Source organism: Thermobia domestica, chromosome 12 (assembly GCF_964235325.1).
Source record: "Thermobia domestica chromosome 12, izTheDome1.hap1.1, whole genome shotgun sequence".
Classification (NCBI taxonomy): domain Eukaryota; kingdom Metazoa; phylum Arthropoda; class Insecta; order Zygentoma; family Lepismatidae; genus Thermobia; species Thermobia domestica.
In genome coordinates, this window is record NC_137465.1 from 122,019,845 (window position 1) to 122,042,340 (window position 22,496).

Genomic DNA, 22,496 nt, shown 5'->3' on the forward strand with positions numbered 1-22,496 from the left:
TATGGTGAAACGGGAATATTTAAAATTTTGTTCAGACCAAGACACAGCACGAGAACTGTCAAATTTCAGTTACAAAAATGACAGATTAGACGTTTTTCTCCATGGAAGTCTGTTAAGTAAAGGTGTCTCCAATGCGTTTAAAACATTCATGTATAAGATGTGTACTTTTCCATACCAACGCAGCAATGGAAAGGAGTTTCTCCATTAACAAAGAGTGCATTGTTGGAAATCTCCAAGAGGAGTGCTTGATTGCCCAGAGAAGTGTGTTGAATGGTGTACGTGTTGCTGGTGGCATGAATATCACAAAGGGTATGATCCAGTATGTGAGGAATGCATCAAGCAGAAGAAATGAATATCTGAAAGACCGCGGTGAAAAAGAAGACAGAGTAGCTTGAGAAAAGAAACATTAGGAAGAAAATAAGAGTTGGAATTAAAGAAGAAAAGAATACTAACTGACGCCGAAGCAGAAGTAGATGCGTTGGAAGAACAGACGAAAAAGTTAAAAGGGATGTTGAATTCTAGAAGTTAAATGTAAAAAACTGCTCACTGTGAAAGCTGTTTTCTATAATTGTTCATATAATGTGTGTGGTTCCATATTTTTTTTCAGTTTTTTAAACTTTCATGTTACAATAAATTTTTAAATGTAACTGATGACCAGTCCCCATCCAAGAAGAATGTGCAGTAACGTTTAACAATATAGACTACTTTGCGTCAAGAATTTGTATTATATATGATCATTTTCTTTTTACTTTTAAACTAATACTAGTTTGACAAAAATGGCGGGAAAATAGCTTAATCACCGCTAAGTCCTACCAGTACTTAGCATAAAATACCACAAGAGTACTTTAAAGGGTGTGCTTGTAGTAAAATACTCTTGTGGTATTTTATCCCATAACTTAGCGGTGAGTAAGCTATTTTCCCGCCATTTTTGTCATTGTTCATCAACACTCACGTGCTACTACTATAATATTAGTTTATTTGAAGTAATGTTTTTGACGGAAATTTACTATTATACAGGGTGAACCTTAACTAAACCGATAAACTTCGGGAGGTGATTCACGAATCCGACACAAGAAAAAAATTCCTCTAATTTTTCTCCACGGTACATAGTTTTCGAGCTACAAGGTGCCGAAAGTGTGGAAAAATGAACTTCCGATGCCTATATTTCTAAACCTATCCAACGCAGGGAGTGCAGCTTAATATCTCTTTAAGGAAGTCTTATCTGTTCTGAACATATGACTTCCTTTGTGAGATTTTAAGCAGCACTCTCTACTTTGGATAATTTTGGAAATGCAGGTGTCGGAAGTTCATTTTTCCACATTTTCGGCACCTTTTAGCTCGGAAACTATGCGCCCTGGAGAAGAGTTAAAAGGACTTTTTTTTCTTGTTTGGGTGCCGAGAATCATTTCCCGAAGTTTGTCGGTTTAATTAACCCTGTATAGTATTCCTACATAAGGATATTTAAAGCTACTGCACATTTTTCTCAACCGGCCTTCTGGTAGTGGATATTTTAATTAAACATTTTCTTGTGTAAAATGTTTTGAGAACCTACATTTCAATCAGTTTTTTTCTTTTCATCTTGTCACTTAAAGAAACTATCACTTGCCATATGCATTCTCTAATTATAACCAGTTTTTGTTAAGAACTATATAAAATTGCATTAACTTATACGTGTTACAATAAATGTCACTCTACTGAATAGACCTGGAAAAAAAGGAAAAATAAACCTTGAAAACCTTGAAAAAACCTGGAATTTGAAAATGAACATTTAGTAGACACCCTGATTATCGATGATCAACATTAGGAGTTGCCTAGAACCAAACTGTGAAATTGACCATTACCTAATAAAAGTAATAATTCGGGATAGGATAGCAAAGAGCAAGGAAGTAAGTAAGAAGAAAACAAGGAAATACTAATAACTGAAAGAAGTAATAGTAAAAGAGGAATACTTAAGTAAACAAACAGCCAAACTAAATAATAGTATAATGTAAAATAGATAATGGTGATAATCTGCCGGTAGATAATGAATGGAAGAAAGTAACAAAGAACGCGATTGAAGAAACAGCAGAGGAAACAATAGGAAAGAGCGGAACACTAACGAACGAAGACCGATTTGATCAAAAATGTAAAAATATACAAATGAGGCCGGAAGAAAAAGATTGAAAAAACTAGATAGAGCTGCGCAAGATACCAAGAATTAAGGCGACAAGCGAATAGACTTTATAAAAAGAAGAAAGAAAACACAAAGAAGCAGATTGAAGAAATAGGACAGCTAAATGAACAAAATGAAAAGTGAAAATTTTATAACACAGTTGATAAACTAACAAAGAAAAAAGAATCTAGCTGAAAATGATAGGAAATAAAGACAATAAATTGCAGATCCAGGATAAAGGAATTCTAAAACAATAAGCCGGCATTTCGCAGAGTTGCTAAATGTAGAAGAAAAGTATCAGGTGAAGAATAAATGAAAATGAAGCAAAACATCTGAAGCCAGAAGAAAACATCACAGACTGAAAATAGACCAAAAAGTGTTTCAAGAAATCAGAAGTTTCACTTATTGCGAAATTGGATAGACCGCGAAAATTAAATGGCCACTTATACAAGAGGGAATCGAGCAAGAAATAGGGTATATTATGCTGACCTCCAAATATTTGAGAACAGATCTATATTGAAGAACAAAGAACTGTGAGTTTGAAAAACATTAGTGGTTAGTTGCAACTTCAGAAACGTGGACCCTAACTACTGATACTGAAAGTTTGGAAACTTTGAAAGGAAATTACCACACAAAATTTATGGGTCGATCAGGAAAGGGGAACATGTGGAGAGAACGATATAACCGTGATCTGGATATAACTATCAAGGAACAAAATATAGTGCATTTTATTAAAAGCCAAATAGTTAGGTGGTTGAGCCATGTACAGAGAATGAGCAACGCAGCAATAAATATTAATAATGACAAAAATTAAAGAAAGGGTGTATATGCAATAGTCAACATAAAGCAGATGAAAGTGAGGGAGTCGACGATGATCGTTAAAGTTAGAGGAAATTGAGGCTTCTTGTTGATGAGGCCAAAGTTTACATTGGATTGTAGCGCCAAGGAATAAATAAATAAGTAGAGGAAAAGGACCAAAACTGACATACAATTTTGTTTTCGCCTCGTAAAGTGAACTGAAGGACCGGAATTACGAAGTAAATATATTTCTTTAAACTAGCAACAGTAGTTAATAAAATTATGTAGTAAGTTTTAAAAATTGCCATATATTGCCACGACTATGACGATTTGTTCAATTGTCTCCGAAATCATATTTTTAGAAACCAGGCCGCAAAACCGACATACCTTCAAAAAATTATTATGTTGCAAAATGAAAAGAAGATATCTTGTATTTCGAATTTGTATTTTGTATCCTTGTACAAGTTCTATTAGGCATAATAGTAGGTTTACTTGTAAGATACTATTAGATCTGCACCATACTTTGCTTTCTAAAAGTAGAAATAAGTGCTGATAGATATAGTCTTATCTTATCTTTAGGCACAATTTACAGTAGTCTAAATAGTCTACACATGTATGGGTATTTTGTAAGTAAAAATTAAGAGGGAATATTGCTATGGAATACACATTGAGTCCAAATCAATGGCAATAATCACAGAAGTAAATGTCCCCTTCCAGACCGCCACGTTCTATGTCTGCTCAGTCCTCACAGGACACACACTGAATCCATTCTTCTCCGCTGGTGTCTTCTGAAAAGAGTCTGTTTGTACATGTTTCACCACCAAAGACTATCAGTTGGCACAATAACCACGGAGATTTGCAAACTTGGTAACTTAAAGAATAAAAGTATCTAATGAGTAAATCCCCTACCTCTAAATAACTCTCGTTTTCTGATAGTGAAGAATTATCAATAAAAATTTTAGTACAATGAAAAACAAAACAATGCTCCTCACACACTAACCCACCCTCACAAGTGGTTTAAACTGTACTTGCTCCGCCTAATAGTGAGCGTAGAAACTACTGATAATGTCTCCTCCAGAGTAGAGCATGTTCCAGTCTAGAAACAGCGGTATGTCGGTTTACGGATCTATGTAGCTTTTGGTGCTTTTCCTATACTAATTGGTGTGAAAGGGTATATCGTTAATGTTTATTTTAGTGTGTTTCGTAACAACTTTGAACTTTTTTTTTTCCTAAGGTAAAATAGATGGATTTTTGTTGTTGTTTGTACTTAGATTTCTATGATTAAATAAATCGAAGGAAGAAAGTAGAGAGAGAGAGAGAGAGAGAGAGAGAGAGAGAGAGAGAGAGAGAGGACAATTCAAATTACAGCGAATCTTGAATTAATGACGTCAGAATTGCTGAGCTACGAGTGTACTATAAATATTTACTTAATAGGAAATATATAAAAAAAATAACTTAGTTTTTTCTTACTATAAAGTAAATATTCCTACTTTCACCTAACACAGTAGACTAACTAAAACTTGGCACTCGATAACCCGGCAGTCCGGATAACTCGGCCACACCCTGCCAGGCGAAAGAACCCCGCGCGCAGAGTGCAGTGCGGAAAACAACAGGACATTACACATTTCTTTAAAAAAAAAAAAAAAAAAGTAAGTTTTTGCAAATTCGGCTAGTTAATTTTAATTATAGACAACTTTATGCCTTCATAAAGTATTTTTCTGAGATTTGTCTTATCAGATAAATTACTGTATAATGTGTATTCATTAATTTTAATTTTCATGTATAGTAAAGGCACCATGCCTTCCTAAAGTACGTAGTTTTCCTTTGTTTAAGGATATTTGGGAGTGTATTCTCTGTTGTATTCTCAAGCAACCAATACATACAAGTACAGTACTGTATTTTCTGAAAAAATACTCGTACTTATTCTTTTTAACCTCATTCTCGATAAGTCTGCATTTTCACAAACTCGGCCAGCTTTTGCTCAACATTAAGCTGAGTTTTCGTAACTCTACTGTAACTAGGGCTAAGATTTTTGGTGGAGAAAAAAGTACTGAAATTGGTGGATGGAAAGGTGGAAAACAATACCATTTTTGATGGATTGAATACGGTTCCCAGCACGTAGAAAGTCTGGAAAAATCAGGGAATTTAGCTTACTCATACAAAGTCCAGGAAAATTTAGTGAATTTTATAAAAAGCTGAAACAACTGGAAAAGCCAGAAAATTTTACATACGAATATATACTTCTCAGAATCCATTTCTCTTTTTAGCTTTTGGCAGGGAATGTTTTATAAAATAAATTAGTTTATTTTGTAAAACAACTTCTCTACCTGCACATAGGTACAGACACACACACACACTGTATATATAGATAGATAGATAGATAGATAGATAGATAGATATACATTCATAGTAGATGAGGAACCTCTGGTCGGGAAAAACATAGCTACTTTTTTACATTATACATAGACTTGGAAATTTGTAAATCATGATCTGGAAAATCTATAAAAGTCAGGAAATTTGTGCTCGCCAAATTAGTGGGAACACTGAAAAACTAGCATACTTTGTCATGGCAAACTCCAGGTCCGTCACAGTTGGACTTCCAACTTCTATGATGTTGCAGTTTATCGCCAAACTATTTTCAAGTTCGAGTTTTGCTGAGTCCTATAGATTACCTTTTGCATCTGAAGTATTTTCCGTTGTTCCTGCTTGAAAATGCATTGTGCCTCCAAATTCGTTATGCGGTCGACAAGCATTTTGTAACTATGAATTTCCTACATTTCCTAATAGTGTCTTGTGCAGCAATAAGTTTTTGAGCATTATTCGCAGACTCGGTCTCTGATGATGGATCAAATTTTCCAATGCAGTCCTTTATGTTATCAAAATTTTCATAGTAGAAGAATACTATGGCGTTACCCAATTGTCCTACCTTGTGACAGCTGGATCTGGAGGAAGTGATATCCCCTTGTCTCCTTATACACTTGAATATAGTAAGGAGTAAGGTAACAAAAAGTCAATATTAATACTGGCGGGGAACGAGAAATAATTGAGAGCTACATCGGCACAATATGTGCGGATAACGAATGTAAACGTTGGTGAGAATTTCCTAATTTAGAGAAGAAGATTCTTTTTGGTGGAATTTGGTTTACATAAATTTCGAGTCTGGAACTCCAAAGGTCATGTGCTAACTTGGAAACATTATTGCAGCAACCCGCTTCCCCCTCTCCACCAAATTCTATAATTTGGTGAAGCACCAAAAATCCGAACACAATTAATATTTTCTGAAGGGAACACAGTGAGCTTCTACCTTACGACTCAACTGACATTTATGTGTCTGTCTTTCGTAAAATTTAATCGCTTGTAATGAAACTTAGTATCTGCTTCTCTCCAACCCTCCGAAATAACACTATTGTTATAATCCATCAAAAGTAAGAAGGTAAAAGGAGATGAAAACCATCCCATATTCCAAATTTTCACATACACATACAAAACATGTTTGCTACATAAAAAATATTCGACTTTGATAAAACAAGTGTATATTTTCTTCACTTCATCTTGATCATTCCTATTGGTTGTAGGTTGAAATCAGTCAAGAATAAGTGAATAAAAAGGAAAAAGTTTCCCCAAACTTGGAAGTATCCTTATTAAAATAGTATGATAAGACAGTAAATACACTGGTATAGAAATAAAAAGTTTCTGTCACAAGAATAAAACAAACTTTCTGGAAGATAATTTGGCCCTGAATCCAGATCGAATTGCTGAATTTCTCCATCGGCCTCAGTTTCCATGCGAAAGTGGTTTTTGTTCATGCCTATGGCAACTTACGTATTATATGTATTTGCCACAAAGACATGGTCTCGCAACAGTAGTTTCTTACATAAAGTTTTTAAAAATCGGTATTAGTACAGAGAGGCATCAAGGAATGAGCAGCATAGAAGTTTGTAAAAATTAAGAAACTTATCTAAAAATGTTTTCTACCCGATTTCTGAGAAACTTTGCCTCAGGAAAGTCCCGTCGAAAGGTCCAGCAATAGTCAAACAACATTGCTGCACTCCACTTCCCTTGGTAGCGCTTTTCCATTTGAGAAATATCCTGTAAAAGCGTTCACCATGTTCGTCACTAATGGCACCAAGGTATCCGGGAAGAAGTCCAAATGGTCATTCAGGAAATGCAGTTTAAGTGACATGTAACATCCCATACGGTGATACGATCTCACTAGTTAATGTACAATATCGCTATAATTCTCTCCTTATGATTACCTAAAAAGTTCGTGCACACACAAAAGACAGCCATTTTTTCAACATCCTCAACAAGTCAACAACATTCTCATTATTCATTAATTCCGTAATTTGCGGTCCTACAAATATTCCTTCCTTTATTTTAGTATCACTGATCTTTGGAAACTCCTGTCGCAAATACATGAATGTACATGATGTTTGCTTCATACCTTTCACAAAGTTTTTGATAACTCCCAATTTAATGTGCAGTGGAGGTAAATACACATTTTTAGGGTCAACAAGAGGAGTGTTCACCACAATTGTATGTCCAGGCTGCAGTTCATTGCGAGTAGGCCATTTTTTCCTCCCACAATAGTGATTATTTTTGTCCCTGCTGTCCCACTCGCATAGAAGGCAGCAGTACTTTGTGTACCCCCGCTGTATGCCAAGCAGAATAGCAATTACCTTTAGATCTCCACAGATATTCCATTTGTATTTGTCATATTGAATAAGAGTGAGAAGCAGTTTAAAAGTCTCATAAGTCTCCTTAAGGTTAACTGCGTGAGCAATCGGAACAAAATTTTTTCCCGTTGCGAAGAAGAACTGCTTTGAGACTCAATTTACTAGAATCTATGAACAGATGCCACTCATTTACACCGTATGCATGGCCAAGAGTCTCCATAACGGATTCGATATTGTTACAAGAAACCACGTCACCTTCCTTCGAGAAATATTCAGAAATAACAGCATGGCGGTCACGAAAAACACTCACTTTTGCATCGGGAGAAAGAAGAGTCCATCCTTTCAATCGCGAAGCTAAAAGCTCAGATTGCTGCTTAGACAAATTTTAATCACAAACAAGATCGTTGCGATCACCTTGTGTCAAAATGTGTGGGATATTTGGTTCACAGGGCAATTCAAATGTTGGGTTGGCATGAGTGGATCCCCCATCTTGTGGACCTTCTTCATGCTCGTTACCGGATTCATCGTCACTCTCTATCACATTTTCTGCAGGTACTGGTACCGGTAATTCTTCACTGTGGCATACAGATCTCGTAGCAAATGGTAAATTCGGGTATTTCACACCTTCTTTGTTTTCAACGTAATTCCAGCTATTTTTGTGAGACAAAAATAAGTCTGTTGTGTGGTCCTTTGGTTCGCGCCAAATCCTGGGAACAGCGAACGGCATATGTAGTGAACCTTTAGCCCAGCCTGTCAGGAGTCTAACACATGTCAAGCAGCATATGTGAGGGTCCCATTTCTTGTGTTTGTCATCAACCTTACACCCGAAGTAAGGTTCGTAGCACTTTACGAGCGGAATCAATTGTCATTTTTGCGGTTTGAGAGTCACCTCTCCACAGATATAACAAAAGAATTTGAACTATTGACACAAGTATGAGGCATTTTCTTCTTCTGAATGATCACAACACTCAAATTTCAGTAACCTAGAATAACATGCAAACATTTCCCACGTTATCAGAACTCACAATGCTGCGACACACGTGGCAAGAATCACAACGCAATTCTATTGAATATGACTCATCGGCAATGTTGCCAAACGTCACTCATTTCCTGGAGTGTGATCCTTGCATCGGAATTCCTTGCCCTTTTCTCGATTTTATCTTACTTTCTCTTAGCTTTATTTCAATCAATAAATCTGCAAGTTATTTAAATTCAGTCATGGCAGAATAAACCATATGCAGCGTTTTTACCGATTTTCAAAGTTTTCAATGGAGAAATGTCACAAGAAAACTGCTGATCATCCTATAGACAAAAACAGATTTCATTTTCGAATTTAGCACCTCGATTTAGCTTAGTACACTATTCAGATTCCTTGTTACAAAAACCTTGTTGCCCAGTGTTATGTCCGATAACTTTCACCAAAACTATTCGAAGTTTGAAGCAATGGTATATATTTTTTTTGAGGCTTTCCAGTTATCACAATTCCTTTAAGTTTGTCAAGAATGTAAGAGTAAATCCACTCCTCAAAGTTAATTTTATATATATATATCCCACGATAATTCTTGTGAAAAAATCTATATATTTGATGTTGAGGTAATATGGTGGATATTTTCTTTGAGACTTACTAATGATTCCCATTGCATAAAGTAAATATCATGAGATTAAGTCTGAAATTGCACCCTCCCCTCCAATAATAATAATAATAATAATAATAATAATAATAAAGCATGTTCCCTGACAACTCGTAAAAATGGTCAATTTTACTGGAACATTGGATACGTTGTTCTGAGGGTCTCCAGTCATCCTAAGTTCTTGGGTTTAGAATAAATCGGGAATATGAGAGTAAAATTAACCTCCCCACTCCCATAGAATAGTTATATTCTTTGATGGTTTCTTACAATCCTTATTGCTTGGTATTGAAATCAATCAATAATATAGGAATGAATTAACTTTCTGTTCTCTATTTTTTTTAATACTGCGAAAATTTCGTAAAAAAAAAAATCGATTTTTATAATGCAGTGCAATTGGCAATGGACAAGCAATGTTAATCTGTAATAGGATAGAAAAATAATCTTTCACTAGCTTCTGCAATACACCGCTTCATTAGTGTTAATCGTTTTAATTTATAATACTATCTGAAGTTTATTTTTTTGAATAACTAGGACTTCAGACTTTAAGATATCAATGACACTTGGAATTAACATTAGATTGTTTCAAATTTCAGGTAAAATCTTTGGATATTAAGTACCCTACTCTGGAAGAATGTAAGGAATTCTACAAGAATAATTTTAGTATCAATGAATTGGCTCAGTGGCAGTATAATGTGACCAATTCAACAGAATTTGAATCATCAATAGTACTAGGGTTTCTAGTAATTGATCCTATACAAGGTCATTTAGCACTCTGTGATGCTACACACACCTTTCCGTGTCTTGTAATGGGGGATCTTCTTTATAGTATACCACCAGAGCTTGAACCGTTTCTGTATAAAATTGTAGCTGTAACGAAGTATAGATTTATTACAGAAATTTTTCGAATACAGAAAAGTCAGTTAACTGAGGAGTCGTGTTTTATGTATATAGCTTTTTCTGTTCCTGACGTGCGAATTGTGTATGACCCAATTACCATTATGAAAGAAAAACCGTGTGGGTGTAATGATTGTAATAATCGATTGAAGTGCCGTTTGCCGAAGGAAGAATCTGAGAACGATGGTTCTAAACGCGATGAACGTGTTAATGCAGATCATCAGATGGATTGTGAAACGAATGAAAATGTGACCAATGTTTTAGAAAGTCACAGTAAGGAAGTGTTGAAGGACGGTTCCTCTAAATTAGTAGGGTATGCTAATTCAGATCAACAAATATATCGTAAACAAAGTGAAAATGTAGGGAACCTTTGTAAGGAAGTGTCGGAGAAGTATCACTCTAAAGTAACAGAATGTGTTGTTACCGATCGACAAATAGATCAGGATCAGAGTGAAAATGTGAGTAATGTATTACATCGTGCTAATATATGTACAATTTGTAACAGTAAAGATAGTAATTGTGTTGTCAGTAACAGTGGTGAAGAGGGTCAAACAGAAGTCAGTAGTGATGTAAATCACTCTATAATTAGCCGTACGTACCGTAAAAACAATTGTAATTGTATATTCGGAGATACAAACCCAATTAATACTATAAAACAAAACCACTCAGAACCCCAGAATAAAAGTCAAATATCGTTATTGAGTGATCATACTAGAGAAAATACTGGTATTAGCAGTGATATCCCAAACTATGCTTCAAAGATAAACACACATAAACATAGTAACGGTGTAAACATTCATGAAAAGCTAACAAAAGAAGGTAATGCAAAACCGCAAGTAACGGAAGAAATTAGCCGAAATCGAGAACCAAATCCATCAGTAAAAGATTATAACAAGTGGGAGAGCAATATCCGTTTGAAGTTTTATCTTCATCATAAGACATGTGTTCAAGTGCTGAGTGAGAAAGATTCATTAATAGGTTATTCTGCGATTGTAACTTTTGTAGATGCTTCCGATATTGAACAAAAGATTCAAATCGGCTCTGTAAAGGTTGATAAGTGTTGTGTACTTACATTCACAGGTGAAAATACAATTAGGAACTATCCTACATTTGTTGTGAATAGGGTCTATGAAGCTGTACTTCCTTCTTCGTTTAATCAATCACACTTAAAAAGGTAAGTTTCTCTCTCTCTCTCGTTTTATTTCTGAAATTTGTCTTTATTTATAAATTGTCCTTTTAGTGTTTGTTGTTTCACAAAGTAATAAATTAGTATATGCAGAGTCGACTCAAGGGTATACAGCGTCCTTAGGCCAATTCTTCGGGAAAAAAAAAATATGGTTTGTATCATAATTATATTTAAAGACACTAAACAGTACGGTAAGGTCAGTTACGTAAATGCAACTTTTTGGGATTTACCTTAGAAATCTGTCATGTCAGTTTCATTTAATAAACTGCACTGGGTAAAAATTGTAGTTAAACCTTCTAACATGTCCTAAGTCACTGGTTCGCAAATACTTGTCAGTTTTGAGTTTGAGCAATTTCGCTGTGCGCTTGCTACTGACATAGGATGAATTATTCGCAACGCTACAAATAGATTCGGGACAGACACCTATTATTATTACTTCATTTTTTATCGTAAGTGTAATTCAGCAATTGATAGGTGATAATCCATTATTGAAACAACTATTTCAAAAATATGTTATAAATCAAGGCCTGAAATGTCTTTTTTTCTTTTTATCTGTCAGGAACAGTTGAAATTTTATGCACTCATTTAACAGATCACTGTCACCAATTGTCATAGAGTTACGAAAATCACACAAGAGAAGAAACCATCTGCCTTGGTTTCTTCAGGAGATGGGCCTTAGTGTTATGCGTGGAACGTACTTCGACCGTACTTTACGGATGGCCACCATGTTGGATAGGGACACGCTAGCGACATGTGGTTTCCAGAATTGGTCTCTACACGTGATTACCTTTCAAACGAAGTACCTCACGGTGTGGGTTGCTATTTAAAATTTTGTAGTTACCCCCGTAACCCCCTTGAGCGAACCTCATGGGGGGGGGTTCTCTATATCAGGATAATGTTGTCTTTATGTCCCTTGAAGGTTACAAAAGGTTTCATGTTTCTTCAGGAGACGGGCCTTGGTGTTATTCGAGGAACACATTGTATACACTATGTGATCAAAAGTATCTGGACACTTGGCTGAAAATGACTTACAAGTTCATGGCGCCCTCCATCGGTACTACTGGAATTCAATATGGTGTTGGCCCACCCTTAGCCTTGATGACAGTTTCTACTCTCGCAGGAATACTTTCAATCAGGTGCTGGAAAGTTTCTTGAGGAATGGCAGCCCATTCTTCACGGAGTGCTGAAATGAAGAGAGGTATCGATGTAGGTCGGTGAGGCCTGGCATGAAGTCGGCGCTCCAAAACATCCCAAAGGTGTTCTATAGGATTCAAGTCAGGACTCTGTGCAGGCCAGTCCATTACAGGGATGTTATGGTCGTATAACCACTCCGCCACCGGCCGTGCAGTATGAACAGGTGTTCGATCGTGTTGAAAGATGCAATCGCCATCCCCGAATTGATCTTCAACAGTGGGAAGCAAGAAGGTGCCTAAATCATCAATGTAGGCTTGCGCTGTGAGAGCACGACGCAAAACAACAAGGGGTGCAAGCCACCTCCAAGAAAAACACGACCATCTCCGAATTTTACTGTTGGCACTACACATGCTGACAGATGACGTTCACCGGACATTCGCCATACCCACACCCTGCCATCGGATTGCCACATTGTGTACCGTGATTCGTCACTCTACACAACGTTTTTCCACTGTTCAATCGTCCAATGTTTACGCGCCTTACACCAAGCGAGGCGTCGCTACATTTACCTGCGTGATGTGTGGCTTATGAGCAGCCGCTCGACCATGAAATCGAAGTTTTCTCATCTCACGCCTAACTGTCATAGTACTTGGAGTGGATCCTGATGCAGTTTGGAATTCCTGTGTGATGATCTGGATAGATGTCTGCCTATTACACTTTATGACCCTCTTTAACTGTCGGTGGTCTCGGTCAGTCAACATACATGGTCGGCCTGTACGCTTTTGTGCTGTACGTGTCCCTTCACGTTTCCACTGCACTGTCACATCAGACACAATGGACCTAGGGATGTTTAGGAGTGTGGAAATCTCGCGTACAGACTTCTGACACAAGTGACACCCAATCACCTGACCACGTTCGAAGTCCGTGAGTTTCGCGGAGCACCCCATTCTGCTTTCTCACGATGACTACTGAGGTCGCTGATAATGAGTACCTGGCAGTAGGTGGCAGCACGATGCACCTAATATGAAAAACGTATGTTTTTGGGGGTGTCCGGATACTTTTGATCACATGGTATACAGTCGCGGCCACCGATAAGCGACCCTTACCCATACCCTTCGTAAGAAACAGCCCCTTCCGCAAGCATGACCACAAGTGACCACAAAAGTGTTTTCTGCACGTACTGAGGGGCAAGGTTGTCACATTTTTTCTTGAAGATGTCTGGACACCATATGTTCTTTCTTCTAGAGAAAGCCATTGAGAAAACCGTAGTAAAAACGTATTGGCTCATGAATTGTGTAATAAAAAGTGATCTAAGAAAAATGTTAAATGATCGAGTGCCAACAACATAATTCAAATAGGGCGAAAATACCAAAAGTGAACATGAATTATTTATTAGTTTTTGAAAAGATATACTTATATACACTATTATATTTAAAAAAATAAAAAAGATTATATCTAAAGTGACTTACTCGTCAATACCTTACTTATTATAGATAGAAACATGGATTTGTACAAAATATTCCTATGTCAAAAGGCAAGGACTAATAAAAAAATTTTAAAAATATATGTCCTATAAGAGAGTGAAAGAGAGTTCTTTTTTTTTTTTTTTTACTAAAAATAAAATATATCATAAATTCTTGAAATTAAAAAGATGGAACTAAGAGATAAATTTTTCATTAAAATTAACCGAAAACACGTTTCAGCGATTGCGAAAACTTCGCTTCTATAGGAGAAAAGAGGGGGTTTGTATTAATATTCAAATGTCCGATTATTTGTTTAGAAAATGCCGAATGTGAGGATTCCCTTAAGAAGGCGTAAAATTCAGCACATAGACTTTCTCATTAAAAAAGAGACGCCTTGTTAAGTTTGAAGAAGTTTCGTCTTGTCTCGATTCTTAAATAATTCTTTATCCTCTTTTTCGAAAATTTGTTCGTTTTATAAGTAATTTTATTTTCTTGACTTTTGAAAGTAATGTACGTCAATTTTGCACTTAGTAATAAGAAAATTAAATGCTTTATGGGGATAAGTGTTGAATAATTAGCATTAATTAAAAAAGATACATATCGCCCGGATTTCTTAACCAATGTTCATATCGAACCAGACCCTAGCTAGGAGTAGCTAGTGTTTGAGCCCCTTACGACCACCTTTAGCCCCCTGAAACTTTCATGTTTTGTTTCCTCTGCTTTGCTTCACTTCCAAGTGCACGATTCTTTTATTTGTTACTTAGACTTTTCTGGCCATTAGGACCAGGTTGCTTATCATCTAGTACCGGCAAAAGAAATTAGATATTTCCAATACGTAGACACCACCAGCATACTACAATCTCTTGGAACAAAATCTCAAGGAAAAGTAGAAAACTAAAACTTATCAACTGACAACTGTGAAAAACATTGATGGTCATAAACAATAAATTGAAGCGTTCTATAAAGAATGAAATTTTTTGAGAAAGCATTCCAAGCTAAGATTTTCACTTCCTTCTCTTCGTTTCTTTAATTTTCAAAACAATACAAGAAAGTTTTAACTTTGAACTTCTTTTTGTGTTGTTACTCAATCGTGGATGAAGACGTAAGACATACTGTCTTTCTTTTCTTTCTTTCTTTTTTTTTTTATATATATATATAAACTTAAAAGAAATCATGCTTGAATTTACAAATGTATGATTCATTTTATTATGGCTTGCAAATATCGGAAAACTATAAAAGGAAAAAAGGAGAATCGCCCTACTACCTGCAGTAAGTTGTAAACTGTAGCGCCAAAAGTTAGGCTCTTGCAAAAATTGAGAATAAATATTTACCTTTTAAATGCGTAAATTTTCCTCTTTCCATACTTTTTTCCTTTAAAAAATGTCATCCTGAAGAAAATAGAATCCTTTTTTAAAAAATGAGATACTTTGTTAGCTCATTTTCCCTACAGATCTTTTATGGGCAATAAATAAACATATCACTATATCGAAAACTTCCGAATACTAACATAATGCAAGTTGTGTCTAGGTTGAACTAAAAAATAAGTTTTTACTTCTGCTGTTCCCATATGACAATCTGGAATGGAAACCTTCAAAACAGAGAGGAACCAGTTCATTCAGTTTAGAAATCTGGCATCATTGAGTCCTTTGCGACCTCCAGTGCAGTTTGCGGTTGCTAAGCCACAGGGGGTAGGGGAAAGTTTTTCCTCTTCCAGGAAAAATAGTCGCTTATCCATGGCCCCGAGTTTATATATATATATATATATATATATATATATATATATATATATAAACGGTTAGAAAGGAGATGTTATTATCTAAAAACACATTTAATTTTAAATTAAACGACTATTTTATTTAGATGTATGTTGGGTAGCCATATTGTTCTCAAAAGAACAGATCTACTTATACAGTGAACAATAATGTCCAACATTCTGTGATAATTTGGTAGAAATTCCTCTAAAGCAGTTAGAATAAATTCTCGAAGAAGGGGAATTACAGTAAAATACAAATAAATGTACCTATGAATATGCTATAACGTACATTTCGCTTTTGCGCTCAAGCGGCACTGTGTATGAAGTTAAATAATATAATACTGTGGACAAAATACTATGACTAATTTTATTTCAAACTGTCTGGCATTCCTGGTTCGTGATTCATACTTGAAGAACGACATCGTCTAAAGTGGGTGATTAACAGATTTATAATTCTAGTGATAATCTATGGGATCATTTTATGAGCCCTTCTTTGATAACACCCCTATTTTGTGCTTAGTGTGCTGTAGCCGTGAGTCGCTCCTGATTATATTAATTGCCGGTGCCGGCATCTAAAGTATACTATTTTGTGAAACGTGACCATTAAAATTCTCCTTTAGGATATGAACACTACCTTACCGGCACCTTTGCTTCCATAAAAAAGCAGTAGCTATATACAGATGTTATCAAGATAATGGAAATACGTGATGAAAAGGCATCTTACTTTATTAATACGGCGTGGGACCATATTTAGCCAACGAAACAACTCTAATGTGTAGTGGAATGGGAAGATTTAAATCAAGAATGATTTTTAGGAGAATATGACATAATTCCTTATGCATTCAGTTCTGCCAGTGAGGATATGTGGTCTGAAGACTGAGCTCCAGAACTGACTATACATGTTCAATTATATTGAGGCCTGGAAATTGGGCAGATCAAGATAGATGGTGTGTACTTCATCCTGATGTTCATGAAACCATACCTTAACAACTCTAGCAAAGGGAATTGATGCTTACCTAAATGAGAGCCTGGGAACGATCATGAAAATAATAAAGACAACGATAACGACGTTGGTGAAGAATTTCACTATAATAAAAAATATAATAATAATAATAATAGTAATAATAACTCCGGAAGAAATTACTTTTTTACTGAGTTTGCCTACCGTGCACAATATTGTCAAGTTAGACTGCGATGCTCCGACCTGACCCACTTCCTTGCTCTTACCAGATCATGCATCCTCCATACTTAACATGGTAGTTGGATGGATTTGCGTCCTGCCATCGTCACTAAAGTTTAAAAGGATCTTAATCTTCTCGATATCACCAGTTGAATAACGAAATTTTTAAAATTAATTCATAGTTCTTAGTTTAGATATTTCTAAAAGAACCTTTTCTGCCTCCCACCGTTAATGTTCTCAGGTAAGAACATATTCTTAGTCCTCCGACTGCTAAATAAGCAACTTACGAAATTTTTAATTAATAATAATAATAATAATAATAATAATAATAATAATAATAATAATAATAATAAACTATGGTACATGAACGTCTGTTTCTATTGTTGTTTTCTACGCTGTAATGATAAGATTTTCATTCTTAAACCTTAAGTGGCTTTGCTTAAATTTTTGAGTGTGATTTTGTTCTTAGCTATCATTAAGTATCTCACAAATAGATAGATAAATATAGTCCTGGAAAAATGCAACGCCATGCAATTTTATGCGTTTACAAGATTTCAAAAAAAGTTTTTTTTTGTATATATGTATAAACATATGGTAACATATTCATCAATTTAAAGGTCGTTTTATATCTGGTATAAGCTACAGAAGTGGCTTATATCTGTAACAATGGATGGTATTTAACTGTACAATGGATGATGATATGTGACGTACGTTGTTAACTGAAGTAAAATAGGTGTATACAAAATTTACTTTCTTTTAAAGCTAATACGTTTATGTCCAATTGATTTGATACCATTTTGGCATGGAATTCACTAAGTTTTGTAGTGGTTCTATTGAGTACAGGTGATGCAATTTATTGCTTCAGTTAATTGAAATTATTGTTGTATTCTTTCGTGCAGGAACCTTATCTTTCAAAACACTCTTTGGATTCCAATCCTGCAAATTACGAGGTCAAGGTCCGATTTAGTATTGTTAAGGAGAGGAATGGAACAATCTTATGCACATAACATTAGTTTACGTACGAATCGTCAACAATGTAATTCTGGTCTAGTATCTACTTTAGTTATATATCTGCGGTTTCCGAAAATATTTCTATCTAAATTATTTGTTTATCTATTTACTTTATAAGCAGGGAATTATGTCAATCTGTCGTATATGCAGGATTCAGAACACGCCTGTTCGTATAGCTTCTCTCCCGGTCACGACGCCAGCTTTAATTTATTGGGGGGGGGGGAGGCAAATGGAGAGGCAGATTTTTTTGGAGGGGAAGTTACTTTCTTCTTTTCTTTGCATCTAAAAAACTAATGAACTAATAGCTTTATTTTACGTGACCTACTTTACAATACAACATGTTTGGAGGCGTGTACCCCTTGCCCCTCTTTCCATTGTTTCCTCTCAAGGCAATCCAGAACAAGTTAATGTGCCTTCATTTTACAGAAACAAAGCCAGGGAACACATTCATTTCTTTTCTGGGGAAACTGTTTTACTTTTTAAAAGGAAACTGAACAAAAAGTATACGTTTCTTTTCATTCCTTTTGCAATTACTGGCGGAAACATTTTAACAATGATATTGAAAATACGATAGTGAATCATTAATTATACCAATAACCCCATTTTCTACACATCTGCAAAATTAATTGGATTTCGCCCCCTTTTTAATGCAACTTTAATGGCCTATATATACAAATATATATACTAATATATATACAAAATAGTAATTGTATGAAGTATTGCTTTACGTTTTCAGCGACGTTCTTTACGGGGATTTGGCAAAGCAAATAGGAAAAAAGGACTGTATCGTACTTCCACATGAAACTGAAATCAACTTAATGGAATCTGCTTACCATCCGGAAGACTTTTTGTTGCTAAACGATAAATACAGGTAAAAATTAGTTTAGTTATGATTGTATTTTTATAGATCTACTTTCAATATTCGTAACGTAGGATTTATCTTGTTTACTTGTATAAATATACCTGAATTTTAACCTGAAATTGAAGAAATGTGTTCTACATACGTTAAAATCTAGTATAATAAGAATAAATACAACAAAAATCATGCAGTATGAAATATTTGTAACCATTTTGTTGCCTTACTTTATACTTCAGTTCTAAAATATGAATTGAGTACTACGAGCGTTTATTGTAAGGAATGCCTCCATGGCTGTAACTTTTGCTTTGTTAACCGATTTTCAGACTTCTTTGTGATAAATACATTTATCTCCTATGTAATGCTCTATTCACATTTTGACATAGTCTCTATCCGTTTCCGCACATCTGCATCCAAACGTGATTAATCGGGCATTCCCGTCGAGAAGATTTCTGATAGTTGTTTCGACACTAGGATTGAATGGCAGCTTTTACGTCTTTGTGAGAAGGGAAGCGATGTACCTTAAGATGCTCTTTCATCTTTGCGAAGAGGTGAAAAAAATGAAATGAAATTTTTGAGTTTTGCGTCCCACGGTTATGCCGGTTAGGCTAAAGAAGACGGTGATAATGAGAGATGAATGAAATTGTGGAATGAAGAAAGTGGGAGGAAACGGGAGAACCCCGAGAAAACCCACGCACACGGTGTTTGTCCACCACAAAGTTCACTTGGCAGGAGCAGGGTTTGAACCCGGAACCCCAAACACCAGAGGTGAACGCTGTACCACTAAGCCACCGCGGCCCCTTGCGAAGAGGTGAAAGCCTCAGGATGCAAGATGAGGGCTGTATGGCGGATGCGGTAGAACCTCCTTGAACTGCAGGCACTGCGACCTCTTTGATGTTTCGTGATGCATATGCGGGTGGTCATTGTTATGTGCTGAAGGATAGGGTTCAAACTTTTCAGGATGTAATGCAACTGTGTGCGGAACTTCTCCGTTTCTACATAGCGTTGTAAGTTTATCATGGTTCTCTGTTTCAAGAAGTCAATGAGCACAACAACTTGGAAATCCGTAAAAATTTTCACCGTAACTTTCCCCGCAAATTGAACCATCATAAACTTCTTGGAACATGGACATATACTATGATGGTGCTTTAACGATTGTCTTGCTTTTTGAGTCAAAATGATGCATCCCGTGAGAATGCGCTGGAGAAAAGCCTTACTCGCACACTCGTACTGGGTCAACGGATTTTGGCAAACTAGCTTTATTTTCACTTGATGCTCTTGCGTCAGAGTCCACTTGACTCAATGAGCACACACCCATGGAAATCGGTTAACAAATAAAAGTTGTTTTTCATGAAGGCATTACTTTTTAATTAGGCCTTGTATATTATCCGTGTGTGAATTCTCAAGCTCACAATCCCCACATATCAATTACCAATTATCTGCAATACAAAGGGCAATCTCATGAGCTATATATAGTGGGCTGCGAAGAAATGTAATCCTATAATTAATATAATACAATGTCAATGTACTTTACATTAATTTAATATTTTTTTCCGTAAGGATTGTCGCTAGTCATTCACCGAATGAAATTTAACATACATTTCTACCGTGTAGAAAGTACTTGCGGGAATAAAATCTTACGGAAATTTTATGTATCTTTTCTTCCCTGTAAAGTATGGCAACGCTGGAGTGAAGGCGTTTGACAAGAACAACAAGTTATTTCAATTCGATTCGCTCGAATTTTTCTAGTAAGAATTCTGTAAAGAGACGCCTAAAATGTTTGTTGAACTATATGTAGGTAATCCAAATTATAGGCTTTCGTGGCGATGACTTAATCAGGATCCCGCAAGGACAAGCCGCGTCTTTAAATAAGTAGCTCATAGCTACACAGAAATAATGTACTTTCCAATGGTAGAACAGTTACCCAAATTATTTGAGTATTTTGTAGAAATGAAGGAGTTCGAGGAAAGAGGGAAATGGGTGCTTTTGAAAAATTTTAGACTTTGTAAAATTCAGTTTAGAGAAGAAATGAAGTTTGCTCCATCTTTCTTTTCATTTTATACGAAAAAAGAACACTTAATTATTATATTCTAAAGAAAATATGAAAAATTTCAGAATTGAAAGAAAATAGGTCACTCGATAGGGAAGGAAAAGGGCAAATGAGTGCATCCTATGGTTTTTCAATTCTAGTGAATTGTTTGTAGAACTATTAATGTTCAATGACAATATTCTAGTGTAAAAGTGAATAGTGTAATGAACGTACTAAAAATGTAATGGGTAGATTTTGTTTTACGAAATTGGCACAATTTAAGTATAAACTAAAACTTTAGTTTTATGTGTTAATTGCACATTGTACGTGAAGAGGATAGCCCAAACAAGTTCTTATATGACATTGATAGAAATCTTTTAAATTCGAAAGAAAGAAATTGTTTTTATCTTATTACCAAGATGATTTTAATATATTGACGCAATAAAGGAAGGAAGCAAAGAAGTAAAGAAAAAATAGGTTCTGAGGATAAATGAATTTTGCAACCATGCTTGACCTAGAAATGCCGTTAGTTCGCTTGTCCTGACGTATGTACACACGCATAGAGCCACACCGTTGAGCGTATCTAGATCAAATTATGAACTTAATGATTTTATATCTCTGGTGCATGGGGTTCCGGGTTCAAACCCTGCTCCCGCCAAGTGAACTTCGTGGTAAACAATCACCGTGTGCGTGGGTTTTCTCGGGGTTCTCCCGTTTCCTCCCACTTTCTTTATTCCACCATTTTCATTCATTGCTCATCATCACCGTCTCCTTTAGCCTAGCCAGCATAACCGTGGACGTAAAACTCAGAAATTTCATTTCATTTCATCAATGATTTTATAGGACTCCACTTTTAATTTTTTATTTTTCGAATTTTCTTTCTACTAAAAATGAAAACAAAAGTTCAAAATAATAATAATTTACTGAATATTGAAAATTGTAAATGTGATTTTTTCGAAGCCGCCTCCTAAAATATTTACGATTTTCTTAATATTTCAGAAATACATATTTCATTAATCTTACAGTATGGTATAAATATTTTTTCTGGGCAAAATCCATTTGGTAGTTTACTCTTGAGTTTTTTTTTTTTTTTTTTTTTTTTTTTGACAATTTTCACAGAAACGGCTCATGCTATTTTGTTCATATTTAATAAATAAATATTCTATTAAGAAGCCCATTTATGGCACAAGAAATTTGGAAAAATCACGTGATGATAGGTTTGTCTTTCTTTTTACCGATAATTTTCTTTCAAACAGCCCCGTCAGTTTTTTCGTATTTCAATAGCAATATTATAGTATTGTATAAGTTATTTTTATTTTCCTTCCTAAAAGTGAGAAGAGTAGTTTACAGATGGGGTGAATTTCTTACCCTCGATCGACCAGAGTAGTAAAGAGTTTTGTGATCATGAAGAATTATAACTCGGAATTTCACCAGATTTACACGTTTGATGTCCTACATGCCTAAAAAGGGTTTTCGAACTCATTTCATCTACGGAGCCACTGTTCAACATATCGAAACTAATATTTAAAATTCACTGTTTAAATATAATTCTCCAGAGGAGTGCTTCAGATTTTTGTTGCACGTCCTAACATTAATTTACCTTAATGAAGTATGAAAACGAAAACCACATTTTTTTTTTCAAAAACAGCCCTAAATACCACATATTTAGAACTATTTCATTAACAAACCTACACTAGTTCATAATTTCTGTTCTCACAAAATTTCATTAAAGA

General features: G+C 35.4%; 1 protein-coding gene across 5 annotated transcripts in view; it reads left to right on the plus strand.

Moving 5' to 3' along the window:
• Nucleotides 1–22,496, plus strand: part of LOC145666615 (uncharacterized) — a 117,271-nt gene that overhangs the window by 66,940 nt on the left and 27,835 nt on the right. For all 5 annotated transcript variants that reach the window (XM_081734047.1, XM_081734050.1, XM_081734049.1 and 2 more), the window contains 2 exons: nucleotides 9,851–11,325; nucleotides 18,615–18,749. In XM_081734047.1, the coding sequence (XP_081590173.1) occupies nucleotides 9,851–11,325; nucleotides 18,615–18,749 (1,610 nt within the window). The remainder of the gene's footprint in view (nucleotides 1–9,850; nucleotides 11,326–18,614; nucleotides 18,750–22,496) is intronic.